The following is a 16,444-nucleotide window of genomic DNA, read 5'->3' as shown; positions in this document are numbered from 1 at the left end:
AATACTCTAAATTTTATTTGACAAGAAATTCTATTTTTGTTTTTATTCTTTACCTAAACATGATCAAATAAGTTTGTATGCGAAGTAATGTCACAACTATGCTAGCTACTTATGTATGAAAGCCAGGTGACTTCACTTCAGATTACCATAGCAACTATCCTATAATGTGTGCAGTACACATCCTTTTGGATATGTATATTGCTGTGCATTATAGGAAGGATCACACTCATATGATATATTGGTTATGTATAAAACACAGATAGCTGATAGATAAATCAAATTTCAATGTTTTCTTGCACATAGTTAGGTTGATAGATCAAAGAATAAAAAATTTCTCAGAGAAAAATAATTAAAAAACTGCAAATCCTCAAAAAAAGATGAATGCATTCCATTCTTGAATTTTAGTATACATTTCGCTGTCACTAACCTGTTCAAAAATTAGTCTCTTTTTTTTTTTTTATCTTATCAAGATATTGTGAGTATTTAAACACAATACTTGTTCAACCTCTAGCAAAATTTGGTTGTCTACACATAAAAAAAGCAAGTTGTGCTGTGGTGTTGTCAAATAATATGCATATATATTTTGTTGACATTTAAGAAACACATTATGCTGTATGAAATATGTATGTTATTGATCAAAAAAGTATGGTAATCATAAGTTGTAAAATGCCATTTAGACTCTCAAATTTTTTTTTGAAGATATTAACTTTTCATTTGATTTTTGCTAAAGGTTTATGACACTGAACAGTCTGAAACCTCCCAGCGTGCTGTTCGTTTGAATAGTGTCACAAGGATGACTCCAGATAATTTTCGACGTCAGAGAGGTAATGTAAAAGCACGATCTATAAAAGAATTAACAAATGATAAAGATGTGTTTCCATATTTACATTTGTGGTTCACCTGGATCTTGCAAGCTGGTGCCAGTCGCATAAAGGAAAGGTTAATGGAGGGCTTTCCTAGTGAGGACACAGTTATTGATTTGGAAAGACAAGAAGGTAAATATTAAATGAGGTCCTTTCATATAGTCAGTCTAGTATGCTCGATTTCCTTGGTGATGCGCATTTACTTATTTGAAGTATTTTAATTCTTGGTTAAAATCATGAATTAGTTGGGAATAATTTCAATTTTCTTAAATCTAAAAAACTTTGGAATAATGACAAAATTCTCTGTTGACTAAGAAATTTTAGCTAATATGCTTAAAAAAAAGTATTGGTTATATTTCTTGTTTATTTCTCAACAGGCTTGCGATATCAGTTTTCCTGATCTGTGAATTTAAAGTTAATTGAAATTTCAGTTAACCTTAAATTTCTTGAAGTAACATTTAAATAAATAAATATCAATTTAAAAAATAAATAAAGCTTACCACAGGCAGTTCAGATGTAATTAATGAATGTTCATGGTATTGTTAAATAAAATATAATCACTTAAACCTTGTTTGTTGTATTTATTATACAACTAGTGCCATGGATACAATGCTATTATAAAGAAAATTTGCTTCAGCAAATCATCCAATATAACAGTCTGTTATAATCTTAATTTCTGCCCCATTTTGTTACAACTATTTTATCTGTGCCTTTTGTTATAACCTTTTTATTTTATTATGTTACTTTGTCTCACTCTCGTTCACTCACTTTTAACTTATTTATTTGTTTATTACTTGCATAAATTAATTAAATGAGTGTGAATATGTGAGAGTCTTAAACTGTAATAAAATAAAAGTTATTCCTCTTTTCACCTAATCAATACTCTCGTGTCAGTGGCTTAAACTTATAAGTTAACATAAACTCAAATCTTTATCCTTCATTGGCTTTAGATACCTTCAGATTCTTAAATTATTGGGATTAGTGCATTAACATTTAGCATCACTGTGTTTTTTCACAAAAATTAATGAAGCTCATTATATTTTCAAAATGCTTAATTTAACTATAATATAAACATAGGTACAAGAAAAGACCAGTAAAAAGCATTCCATGTGAATCTATCATGAACTTAGTTTTCCAAAAATCCTAAGAATCCTTTCTCATATCCCATCTATAGTACAGTTTAAAAGCCATTTCTACTAATAAACACTTAGACATAACAAGCGCGAGCTCACTTAACATTAACAATGGACTGTTATGTTATGTATATTTCACTATACATAACTGTCCATTGATTTGTATTAGGCACTTATTTGAAAGTATCATAAACAATATGACATTTACACAACTGAATAGGGAACAAGAATGCATTACTTGAATTGTCCAGGAGCAATTATACATTCTCCTAGGTATTTTTGGGTGAACTATTGTCCATAGAATTCATTCTTGCAGGACAGTCCTTGTTCATTTCTTTATCTGAGCGATAATGTTCTTCTCCTTCCGGGTGTCTTCCTATTTCTCACTTCCTGCCGATTTCTTTGTCTTGATACCAATTCCCCTTTTCTCAGAATTCCTTCCCAGGCAATGTGAACAAACTTGGCCGGCTACGAATGTCCTTCCTATCAATGAATCCTTCTCCTTACTGCCAACCTCTCAGCGACAACATGCGCAGATCTTCTCTTGATCATCATCTTTACATGGTGATGATCCGAGAGAAGAAAGAGACAAGCTTCCTTCTTGAAGCAAAAACTTTTATACCTCAAGTCTTGCACCTAGTACTAGCATGCTCATCTCCTGAGATTCCCATTTCTGAGTCACGTTAACCATGAGATATGCTGACATCACAACTCATGCAGTACCAGTTTGAATAACATAAAATTTTGTAATAGAATTATATCATACATACAAAATAAAATTGTATTTTTATAAACAATGGTAATGATAATTCCTTTTATTTTTTTTTTACTTCAGACAAAACTTGTAAAAACAAATATGACACAACAACATTCATGTGAGATTTTACAAGGCTATTTCTTATTATTTCTTTTTTTTTTTTTTTAAACAGTTTTCAAGTGTGATTGTTTTTGAAGAATTAAAGTATTCGATTACACTTAATGAGGAAACAGCATAGAAGGTGAAAACATATCAGTAGGCCCTGTAATTTTTTTGTAATGTGAATTCCATACACAAAAGTATACTTATAGTATACTTATCATATTAGAACATTTGTAGGGCAAGAAGTCTTCTTTTTTATTTTTATGTGAATTCCACATACAGGTTATACACCTCAGTAGCTTTCATGATATTTGTGACATACTATAAGAGTTTTTATGTAGCTCCCAACCCATGAGAGGTTTATTTGTGAACCTATAGTACATTCATATCGTGGATGGGTTAAAGATTTTTTTATATAATTTTTTATTGATATGAATTTTTTTTTGTATTTTTTATTTATCTATTTTTACCTGGTCCAGAAACTATGATCTAGAGTCTAAACATGGAATTTTTTTTCAAGCACGTCAGGCCTCCAATAAGCAGGACAGTGGTCTCACACTGGGTGATGAAATTCATTTCCCACCTAAACTCAGTTACAAATCAATGCCCATGTCTGGATTCAAACCCACAGCCTGTTGGTTAGAGAGTGGATACAGTAGCCACTCTGCCAGTTGTGCCGGCAAAAATATGTATAAAAATATGTTAAATCAGTAATGATATTGAAAATTAGTGACAGGTATTTTGCACTGAAAACAACCTGTCATCAGTGAGAAATGAACAAGCAATTTAGATTGTAGGGTTGTTTGCAAATTGAGATTATATTAAAGCTTACCAGAATATCTGAAGATTGTAGGGAAATATCTGTTGCTCTTTTTGAGGAATTGTGTCTGGAATGTCAAATGTATTATTGTTATTGTGCAGGCACCACTATGGAATCCAAACATTTATTATGGGAGACCAAACTATCCACACAATCTATATTACCTCTCCTTGAACCCATTAACAGACAAAGCACTCACAACTGACTCTGGCAAACCATTCTACTCATTCACAATTCTCCAATCAAAAAATCTAGGTCTCACACCTCTACTAACTACACCTTTATTCAACTTCCAGGGATTGACCCCCCCCCCTTGTTCTGTTCACTCTAAAGTACTGAAACATTTTCCATGCATGTATCCTATAAAACCCTTTAAGCAACTTAAATGTTTCTATTATATTATCCCCTCTTTTTCTCTTATTCACCAACTTCTGCAATCCACACATCCTCAATCTATCTTCATAGGGAACATTTCACAGACCACTCACCATCTTAGTCACTCGCCTCTGAATCCTCTCCACTCTTCCTCATTCCCAAGAAACCCAGGAGATCAGACTTGAGTACAGTAATCCAGATGTGGGCATATCAAGGCTTTATAAAGAGTATTAACAATTTCTACTTATAAAAAAGATAGTAAATTACTAAGTCATGACCAACCCTTCACAAAGCCATGTCACCCCCTCATCCAGTATCATATTTTTATTCAAGAGATAAGGAAACCAAGTAATACCAAGTATTCTCATACCAAGTAATCTTATGGGCTACCTTAGCAATATGTCCTCTAAACTATAACTCTGTCTACCACCATCCCTAAATCTCTAGCTTCATCTATTTTCTGGAGTACAGTGCCATCAGTGTGATACATGGCTTGTAATCTATTATCCCAAAATGCATAACTTGACATTTCTCGACATTAAACTGATACGCATTAAATTTTATCCATGCTGACAGCCTATTTAAATCATTCTGCAGGTTATCCACATTGCCTTGATTAACTGATACTCTACCTAACTTCACATCAGCAAACAAGTGAATATTTCCTTTCAGGTTATTTTCTATATCATTTATATACAAATTAAATAGTAGTGGTCTTGGCACTGAGCCTTGCACCACTAATCACCTGTTTTTTCACCTGGATTCTGCTCCTTTGTATACTACTTCTTGATTATCTTTCCAGCAGTCATGCTCTTATCCACATAACCAGTGTCTTACCTATCCCCACTTGTTCTAATTTGCATTAACAGAATTCCATGTGGTATTCTGTCAAATACCTTTGCAAAATCCAGCAGAATCATCGTGTAGCCATTTCCTTTATCCAACTCTGCTATAATGCCTTAGTAAATTACTAAGTCATGACCAACCCCTCACAAAGCCATGTCACCCCTCATCCAGTATCATATTTTCATTCACCCATTCTTGAATTCTGTTTTTGACCAATTTTTCACCATCTTGACATTTGTCCTCTTTCCATTCCCTTGGAACTCTACCATAGCTGAGATTTAAATTAAAGAGCCTAGTCAGAGGTATTTCCAGTTCTGTTACACATTCTCACAAAACCTGAGCTGATATCCCATCTAATCCTACAGCTGTATTTACATGGAGATTCTGCAATATTCTAAAAACCTCCAATTCATCCACCTCTGTTCCCATATTAGTATCTGTCACATATATTAAAGCCGTGACCTCACTAGGATGATATACCTTTGCAAAGTGGTCACTCAGTAACTCCACTATTTTATCTGCTTCGGTCTCGAGGTGACCGAAGCAGATAATGAAAGAACTCTTTGGGATTTCATTTGGCCTGCTTGGCTAGATTCTTCTCATAATCTGATTTTGCCTTTCTTGCCATGCTAGTTACCTTTCTCTTTATATACTCTCCACACTATTTTCTTCTTCTGCAGTTCATGCTTAATGATATTACTCATTCATCTAACTCCTACCTGATTAACCCTCTTTATCTTAGGTATACAATTTAATATTGCTTTCTCTAGATAACCCTTAACTATATCCCATGCACTACTAACATCCTCTTGCAGTGTTTTATGCCATGGCACTGATTTAAGCTTCTTCCTAAGCTTGTCATAATTACCTACCTTGTAGTTCCACATATACCCCTTGTTGACAGAATATTCCGCATGTTGTACAGTCTCCCAAGTCAAGACTGCATGGTCACTTTCACCAATCAGTCACTTTCACAATGTGGTCACCTTGGTTATGGATAGCTCTTCTGATCAGGTCCAATACTCTCTTACCCCTAGTCTCCTCCACATGCTGCCTCAAGTAATTATCTCTCAGTAGGTATAAATTCCATTTCTTTCCTGCCAAGTGATTGTTCTTCATTCCAGTCGATATCTCCATAGTCCAAGTCCCCCATAATAATCACTTGATCTGCATTCGTTGTACTAATTTTGCAATTCATGTCTTTCAGATCATCTGTGGAACTCGGTGAACAAAGCTCTCTAGACACCTAACACCAAAACCATTTAGATGCAGTCCATCAGCATTGTACAAATCCTTCTTTCTGTCAAATACAGGCCACAGATCCACAAATCCTACATCATTCTTTCAGCACAACCCAAGCATAGACTCAAGCTGGCAATGCTCTCCTCCTCAGTTTACCTCTATCATCACGTGGTAGGAGACTTACAATCTTCACCTTCTCGCTCGTCAATACACCTCATAAATGGGAAAGTTTTGCTGCACTTTTTATAAGAGTCAATATAGGTCACAATGGGTATCACAGAGCAGTCTTTATGTGTTTTTGGAAGACACCATGTACCATCTGTGCACAGACAGAGACAGATGGTGCATGGTCTTCCAAGAAAATATGTAGATAGGAGATTTATAATAATGTAAACTTATCACATAGTGCTGCTATAGTAACCTGAACACCCCTGGTACATATCAAGAAACTGATGATGATGTGCCGACTGGAGGATATTTTGTTTTTCACCATTCATCGTCATACCTCCATGCTGCATAGATGATATATTTCCTATCTGGCCTCAGTCTACAAATGAACTAACCATTTTCTTACAATAAATCAACAGTCTGCAGCTGCAAATTCAATTCACCATGGAAAAGGAGGGTTGCTAAACATCTTAGTTCTTGGACTATTCTTAGACATCCTACTTACCCATACAATCCTTCATCCGAAGATACCACAAGAGAAATTACTTTTTTTTTTACTCCATTTTTATTGACAAAAAACAAAATTTAAATGATAATTCTTTTTTTTTTTTTTTTCATTATATTTATGTCATTTTTATTGAGAAAATGATTAAAAAGGATTCCCCATGATGAAATTTAGTATTTAATTTAATGAAATTTGCTTACTTAAAATTAATCAGGTCATTTTTATTTAAGCCATTTTAATAGCAAAATGAAGTAAAACCAAAATTAATTTTGTTTCATTGTCCTAATGAGTAATATTGTTATACAAGAATGTTATCCTTATTATTATTATTACAACAGTATGGCACAAAAAAAACAGTACTGAATAACACAACAATATATGTTATGGAGTAAATGGGTTTATTAACAAAGAAATATATGTTTACACTTGATGATATGTAATTATTCGCAGTCTGATGAACAGACTGCTCACAAACATGTTTTTTGCAAGACACATCCTATGCAAATCTTGGGCAAATGTACATCCACAACTATTGATGGAATCTTGGTCAAATAGAGCATTAATGACAGGAGATTATTCTTCACAGTCTGATGAACAGACTGCTCACAAACATGTTTTTTTTTTTTGCAAGACACATCCTATGCAAATCTTGGGTGAATGGAACTAAGGCATTCTCAATGTAGCATTCACATTCAAGGTCATGGTTACATCTACCTCTTCAATGAAGTAGGGCCCAATTATGCCATGGCCAGAAATCACACACCTTGCGGTGACCTTCTCACCATGAAGAGATTTCTCTTGGACAAATTCAGGTCTTGAGAAACCAAGAAACCTGTAGTTTCATCTGTTTACATGACTGATTAGATGGGAATGCACTTCATCCAAGAACCAGACATTATGGAGGAATAATGGATATTCATAGACCTGCATATGTGCACAGTATTCGTATTCCTGCCATGCATCGTAATTCATTGCTGTTAAACACTGACCCACCTCAGTGATGTACATAAAGACACCCAGCACCTTAAGTATTCTCTGTAGTGACTGCCCTAATCACCCAACTTTTACTGCTTTTTTTGGCATTGACCACATTTCAGAGACTGTAACACTTGCTCCAGCACACACACACACACACACCTGTGATTCTCATTTGTGTTAACAGTTCGTGTCTCCCCAAATGCTCTTTGCATTGAGGCAGAACACTCATAGTACATTAGAACCTCTTGATTAAGGTGATGATGACAACACTATTGCCGTGGGCATGCTTATGGAGGCGATGAACAGACTACTCACAAACATCTCTTAAGCTTGGACCATTTGTTTTACCAACTCTGTGTGAATGAAAATAATGCCCACCAATAAACGTCTTTTCTTCCAACGTCAACACCATTGCTACAGCTAAATGTAATGGTGTAGACTCTACATGTGCTCCTCTATTAATGTACGTGCAGTCTAACAGTATATAACAGTACTTTTTTCTTTTTTTTTTGTACTATACTGTATAAGAAACTTCCAGTGATTTAGGGATTCATTGAGGAAGGCCACACATCAATCACACCATGACATACATTCCCTTGAATTCATTTATGCTATCTGCACTCATAACTTCTAAAGGAAAGTCATTCCAGTCATGCACCACTCTATGATAGAAAAATCAAATCTAGCTCTTACCCCTTTCTTGACTGCATTCATTCTCAACTTTCATGGATGCCCTCTTGTTCTCTCCCCACCTTCCACAAAATGAAAAATTCAATCTCCTGGTAAGCTGTATGACTCTTTCAGAAGTTTGTAGGTCTCTATCATATCAACCCCCCCCCTTCTTTTTCTGTTTACTAATGTCTGCAGTCCACAAACATAATCTACATTCCATATCCTGATATCTTTAAGTCTCCTTTGCATCCTCTCCACTGTATCTGCATCACCTTGGAAACCAGAAGACCAAATCTGCACACAGTAGTTCAAAGAGACAAAACACCTTTCTTATTCTTACATGTCGGTATTCATTTCAGCATTGCAATTATCCTCTGAGTTGTATTTGCTATATATGCCTCTGAAATTCAACTTCCTATTTACTAAAACTCCAAGATCCTTAGCCTGGTCAGTTGTTTCTAGTTCCTGCTGTCATAATCCTGCTGATATAATATGCCATTGGTACACCAAAGTGCATAACTTTACATTTACTAACAGTGAACTGATAGCCATTGTTACATAACAAAAATTCCGGCTTGTTCAAATCATTCTTCAAATGCTGCATGTGACTTGTATTTCTGATTAACCTGCATATTTTTGCATCATCAGCATATAATTGTATGTCACGAGTTAAATATCATAATATACAAAGATTGAATAACAGTGGATTAGGTGCTGATCCCTGGGATATACCACTGGTCACCTTAGTGTAGACTCGCATTCCCCCATATCACTCTTTGATATCAGTCACTCAGCCATTCTCTTATCCAAACTAGTAATTTATCTAATCCCATATCCTCCAATTTATGCAACAGCTTCGATTCTGAATCCTTTCAAAAGCTATAGTAATGTTCAGAAATATATGGTGTATTCATTTCCCTTGTCTAACTCAATCATGACATTATTATTATTAACATCTGACCTCCATGGAGTTAGAAACTCATCTTAAACTGATTCAGTGTGTCTACATGTCAGATGATAAGCAGCATATTGTCAGTTAAACCTATCCCAATATCATTAATACACAAATTGAACAACAGTGGTCCCAATACAGACCCTTGCAGCACACCATTAGTGATTTTCATCTTTTGGAATACTGCACCTCCATATACAACTTTCTAATACCTATCTAATAGCTAGTCACCAATCCAACTCAGAAGTCTGTTATCCAATTTCATCCGTTTCAGTTTATTTAACAGCTTGTCATGTGGCAGTCTATCAAAAGCTTTTGCAAAATCTAAGTATACCACTACATCTCCCTTGTCCAAGACATTTGTCACCTTGTTATAGTACATAAGTAAGTTAGTAAAACATGATCTCTCTTTAACAAGCCCATGCTGACAACTACAGAGAATACTGCTGCTGTCAACCCATTTCTGTATCCTAGTTCCCATCAATCTCTCCAATACCTTAACTCTGGATATGCATATTAGATTATAATTTGTTGCCACAGCCTTATCACCACCTTTATACAATGGAACAATTTTACTTTCTTTCCACTCTCTTGGAACCTGTGCTATTGTAAATTTACGAAGTTAATTCAAACATGACCTTCCCTTATAAGCTCATTTTGTTCATTGCAAAGTATAGATTCTCTGTTAATCCATTTCTGTATGCAATCTCTTACCAAGTTTTCCAAAATCTTCATCACCATTCCAGAGATACTGGTATGTTGGTAGGCACATCACTCTTTGTGCCACCCTTGTGCAATGGGATTATTATACATTCTTTCCACTCCTATGGAATCTTCCCTGTGAGACTCAAATTATACAGTCAATTCATCTTTTAGCATCCATGCTGATATCCCATCAGTCGCTGTTGCTGAATTAATATTTAGTTTGTGCAACATCTGTAGCACCTCATCCTCATATACCTGAGTTTCTTCGTCCAATGTAGAAGTAGCAGTAACATCGAGCTCAATGACTGACTCTTCTGCATCACTCACCTGCATACTTTCTGAATTGATAAGAGTTTTTTTTTTTTTTTCATATTCGTGCTTTCCTTTACTTACAACATAATGATAAAATTCTTTTTGGGTTGTCTTTTGCTTATGTAACCAGTTTCAATTCATACTCATACTTCGTTTTCCATGCAATAGTTGTAATCTTCTGGCCCGCACCTTATAATTTTGATACCAGACATCATCCTTATTCATATGGTATTTCTTCCATTCCATCTTTTCATCACACATTTTGATATTACATCATTTATGCATTTTTTAAATACTTCCAATATCCAAACACTACCAATATTCCTCTCATCTAGCCGATACCATGGGATCGAACCTAGTATTCTCCTCAGCTGGTCATCATTTCCTGCTTTGAAGTTCAGCATATAATCTTTTCTAAATGGAATATCCATACAGTTAGTTACTTCCCACATCAGTACGGCATGATTACTAAAACCAACTGGAGAGAATTGTTACATCATTTACTGAATCCCCCTCTGACATTATAATCAGATCTAACACTCTTTGACCTCAAATTCCTTCTATCACCTGCTGCTAAAGGAAGTTGTCATGCAAACTCAATGTATTTGGCTTCTTCTTTTTCACTTTTACTTCTACTCAAGCAATATTCAGGTAATTAAAGTCACCAATGATGATTAATTATTTCGTACTCATTAATGTTATTTGGCAATGGAGTTCATCATCACTAACAGCTGATTCACTAGGTCTGTGGCAACATCCCACCATGTATTTGATCTTGTTAGACTCCACATCACACCAAATAGCTTCATACTCACTGCTGCTTGGAAAACTGTTACTAATATTGCAGTCATAGCTATCAACCCTAACTGGACTGAAATCATATAATATCATTAACTCCCCTCCCCTTCTCTCCTGTCTTGTCTATCTTTCCTAAAAATGCTGTACCTTTTACACTCAACACCAGTTAGTAAATCTGCCTCTGAGAGCCAGGTTTCACTAATCCCAGCATAATGAGGCCACAACATTTTCACTAAATTTCCTTGTACTCCTGGCATTTGTGCACAGACATAATAAGATATCTCTGGGCTTTCTTGTGCATTCTCTTTTGTGGATTATGTGATCAAGATGGGCAACTTTCAGATATCTGTTCATATCTAACTTCACTTGTGCAGACATCGATACCCATACTTAATAAACCCAAACTAGAGACAAAGAATACAAAGATCTTTTCATCAAAATCACCCCTATTATTGTGATCATATGTATCATTAATATAGTTGCATAACTTAGCTCTTACACAGAGATTATAGTCTAGTTTCCCTGACTCTCTGTATTAGATCTCATAATTTCTCAAGACTCCTGATACCAAATTCATTCAAGTGTCAACTATTCCTTTTATATAAATCCCTTCATCCTTCAAACTCGCTCTACACATTCAAGAATTTGCAGGCATTCTTTACAACACAGTCTACACATCGAATCGTTTGCATTACATTTTATGCAATATATATTTTTATTATTGTTGTCTGTGATTGTTTCCTTTCCTGTTTAGATTAACGAATCATTATTTATAAATCATTGATAACAATCCATTAAGTTTTTGTTGAAAAAAAGAATATGTCATCATCATCATCATCAAATTCCTGCCGTGTACCCTCAAGGGATGTACAGGATATGATAGTACTACATGAAAAAAAATTACATCATTATTAATTTCCTATCTACAATTTTCCTCCAAATCAGTCTGTTACTTGTCAAGACTCCAACGTTATCAGATCTTATATTTCTATCGTCTAAGGCACTTTGTACCATATCAATCCACCTATATCTTGGTCTTCCTCTGGGTCGTTTTGCTGCCAACCTAGCAGAGAACACTTGTTTTGCTAATCTTTCTTCGCCCATTCTGTTTAAGTGACCATACCACCTGAGATTAGCTCTGCTTAACGCATTCCTGGATGCTGACAATGTCAAGTTCTTTCCTAATATCCTCGTTTTTAATATGATATTGCCATTGATGCCATCTGTTCACGCCTCTAATCTTTCTCAGGACTCTCATATCTGTGGTCTATGGTCAAGTGTTTTACTTCTGACCCAACTTTCAGATCCATAAGTTAAAACTGGTTTAAACACTGTCTTGTATACAGCTAATTTAGTGTTCCGACTAATTTCTCTCTTATTCCATATGAATTTATTCAGTTGACTTCCCAACATGCCAGCTTTGCTGATTCTGTTGTCTATTTCTATATTTAATTTACCATCTTCAGTAAAAATCGTGCCTAAATAGCTGAAATGTTTTACTTGTTCCACAGGTTCTCCATTCACAACACAGTTGACATTTTCAATGATTCTGCCTATTTTCGTTGTCTTTGTCTTTTTATTGCTGACCGTCATACCATATCTATTACAACAGCTATTCAATTTAGTCAGAGAATCTTGCAAACTTGTAGCGGATTTATTTAGAAGTATAACATCATCTGCATAAAGCAAAGAGCTGACATTAACATCTCCAATTTTGATATCATGTTTAATACCACTTTCCTTCATAATGTGATCCATATAGATAATGAATAACAGAGAGGATAATGTATATCCTTGTCTCACACCAGATTTAACATTAAACCATCTTCCTGTACTTCCTTCAATTCTAACTGCTGACTTACAACTCAAATAAAGACTAAGTATTGCTTGATATAATGCCCCATTGACACCATATAACTGCAGCGTATTGAATAGCTTCTCTCTTGGCACCTTGTCATATGCCTTTTCCAAATCGACAAAACTTAAATACAGATCTTTGTTATATTCCCATGCTTTCTTGACTATTTGTCATAAAGTGAAGATCCGATCCTGAGCCTCTATTTGGCCTGAATCCAGCTTGTTCTTCACCAAGCTTTTCTTCCACAATTCTTCTCGACCGTTTCTCAAGTATACTTGCATAGATCTTGCCAGGAACACTCAGTAGGAAAATACCTCTGTAATTCTCACATGCAGTTTTATTTCCCTTTTTATATATGGGTACTATGAGAGCTCTACTCCAATCATCAGGAATTTGTCCCTCTGTCCAGGCTTTCTGAACTATGCAGTGCAGCCACTGTAAGACTTTTATACCACCATACTTCAGCATTTCTGGTCGAATATCATCTACTCCTGCTGCCTTTCCACATTTCAAGCCTTTGATGGCTTCTTCTACTTCAAGTATGGATATGTATTCCTGACTACATGCCTGGTCAGTGTTTTTTACCACTGTACTGTCATCACTGCTTGTTTTATTTAGCAGTTTTTCAAAGTAATTACTCCATACTTCAAGGATATCTTTTTCTCCCATTTTCATGTCACCTTTATCATCTCTAACATCTTTTACAGCACTCTTTCCTCCATTTCTAAGCTTCTTCAACAACCTCCAGAATATTTTGCCACCTTCTTGATATTTATTTTCTATATTCTTGCCAAAGTCCTCCCATGACTTTTGTTTAGCTAGTTTTACACAGTCTTTAGCATTCTTGCATTTGTCTCTATATTTTCTAAGAGTACAAGCTGACTTGTTTGACAGGAATTTTTGATATGCTTTCTTCTTTTCCTTCACTTCCTCTTTAACTTCCTGAGGTCTTTAAACTTTCCATTTACTAGGCCAGTAATCTCTCTCTTGGATTAAAAAAGAAATAAAAGGAGAAAAAATAACTTTATTATTATTATATGGCCTCTCCAACAAGTCCAAAGACTCCCACTAATTGTTATTGACACAATGCTTATACTTCTTATTCGTTGACAAAGCATTCGTGACTACCTCTGGCAACCCATTCCAGTTATTTATCACACACCAAGCAAAAAATCTAGTCCTTCATACTTGCTAACCACACTCTTACTAGCTTCTAGGAATGATCCCTTGTTCTCTCCCATTTAGTCATATATTAAAATTTCTTTAGTACAACCCCTTTAATAACTTATGATTCTTTCATATCCCCTCTTTTTTGCATTGCTAAACTTTGTAACTCAGAAACCTCCAATCTGTATTCATAGGGAACACTCCACAAACAAGCAATTATTTTGGTCACTTATCTCTGAATCCTTTCTACCTCTTCCCAAGAAACTCATGGCATCCAGATATGTGCATAATATTCCAGATGTGGTCATATTAAAGCCTCTCTGTAAGGCTTTAATATGCAGCCATGTTAAAACCTTATAAAGAGGAATAATACTTCCTGTATTTTTTAATACCCAAGGTCCTTTGAGATATTTTACCAGCTTTTGCAAATGTATGCTGAATGTCAGCTCTGTGCACCTTAAATCATTAAATTATTAACCTAATCAATTTCTTACAGACCCTACTTAATATGTGGCTGTAATTTTTTTCATCCTACAATGCATAACAATGTGCTATAATACACTGAATTAGCAGGCATTATCCTGTGTCCAGACTACCAGTCTATTTAGTCATCCTGTAGATCTCTGCATTACTTTTAATTATTGCTCTTTTTCATTGGCAACAATGGATATTCCTCTCCCCCTTCCAAATCATTTCCAGTATTATTATATACAAATTAACAGCACCAGACCTAATACAGAGCCCTGTGGCACACCACTGTTTTTTCCTGCCTTCTCTTTGATTCAGCTCTACATATACTACTCTCTGGTGTGTGTGTGTGTGTGTGTGTGTGTGTGTGTGTGTGTGTGTGTGTGTGTGTGTGTGTGTGTGTGTGTGTGTGTGTGTGTGTGTCCATCAGTCACCTTATCCATACCACCAGCTTCGTGTCAATCCCTGTTTGTCCCATAGTTCATACTGTATCCTATCAAATATCATTGCAATGGACAAGTATTTAATAATATTTTTATAGAAGGAATTCCATGCAATTTCTCTTTTATGATTGTTCAGTTTTAGTCAGTACTAGATACAGTGCAGTATTTTCATTTATTTGATGTAAATATTGAGAATTTTGAAAAAAAATGCTTTATCAGTTAGAAAAGAAATTTGAGATTTTACAGTACTATTTGTCCATAGTGTATTTCACTTACATTTTTGCTTGTAGAAACTGAGGAAGGATTTATTAAAATTCACACTAAAAAAATGTCAGAGTGCCTTCCATTATCAAACCAGCAAAATGAGCCTGAACAGGAACCACCCTTTCTTGAAGAAAGGGATTCTTGTGAAGTTATATCTCTGAGGGAGTTGCAAAAGGTATGCTTACATCTTGATTAAGTACAACTGCACTTTTTTACCCCCTAAAAATGCATAATCTAAAATGAGTCTATGGTTTATAATTAAAATTTAAAATCAGTATAAGAAAGCTAATTACTGATATATATCAAAGAAATTAGTATTGGTTCTTGAAGAGATTTTATTTCACTTTATTAAAATAACTCTCTTAAAAGTAATGATTATATATAGATCTTTGATTTGTTTTCAATTATTTTTAGAAATGTTTTATTTTCAAAATCACAAAGAATAACCAGCTCCTAAAATTGAGAAGTCTAATAAGTGGTGAAATTCAAATTCTTGGGTGTCACAACTCTCCATGACTATGGCTGTAACCACAATTGTTGCAGTCATTTTTGTGTGGTGGTAGTTTCTGCTTCTGTGAAATAGCTTATGGCCACATCACTGAAAGGAAAATAAGTAATATGTATTATTACTGTTTTTCATGCAAGAAAATCTTACTCCCTTTACATCCTTACATCTTCTGAAACGGAGGTAGAGATGGAAATGAAAGAAGAGGAAAAGCAGTTGGTTTGGTACTTTTGGAACTTGTAAATGAGTGTTGCCTAGCAGCTATTTTTACAGTTTTGGAAGAAGGTGGAGGAAGGATAGTGAGCAGTTCAGCAGAGCATTGTTCATGAAAGTACCTGTAGAATAGGCATATGGCAGAAACTGAACATCTACAGAAAAGAGGGATTGGAGCAGATCTGTGAGAGAGGGATCATCAATTAACCAGATTGCCCTCTTCTGAACATCATCAAGCATTCTTAGAGAGGATTTGCATGCACTTCCCCATATGTGTGAGACAATATTCCATGGTGGG

General features: G+C 35.1%; 1 protein-coding gene across 1 annotated transcript in view; it reads left to right on the top strand.

Moving 5' to 3' along the window:
* BHD (folliculin) overlaps positions 1–16,444 on the top strand; it is a 175,974-nt gene that overhangs the window by 61,061 nt on the left and 98,469 nt on the right. Inside the window, exons 5-6 of the mRNA XM_090405342.1 lie at positions 731–995; positions 15,455–15,603. Of these exons, the coding sequence (XP_090261468.1) occupies positions 731–995; positions 15,455–15,603 (414 nt within the window). The remainder of the gene's footprint in view (positions 1–730; positions 996–15,454; positions 15,604–16,444) is intronic.

This window comes from Typopeltis vanoorti, chromosome 15 (genome assembly GCF_054136105.1).
Source record: "Typopeltis vanoorti isolate ZY-2024b chromosome 15, IOZ_Tvanoo_1.0, whole genome shotgun sequence".
Taxonomy (NCBI): domain Eukaryota; kingdom Metazoa; phylum Arthropoda; class Arachnida; order Uropygi; family Thelyphonidae; genus Typopeltis; species Typopeltis vanoorti.
The sequence above is the reverse complement of the archived record's forward strand: the minus strand, read 5'-3'. Positions and strand labels throughout refer to the sequence as shown.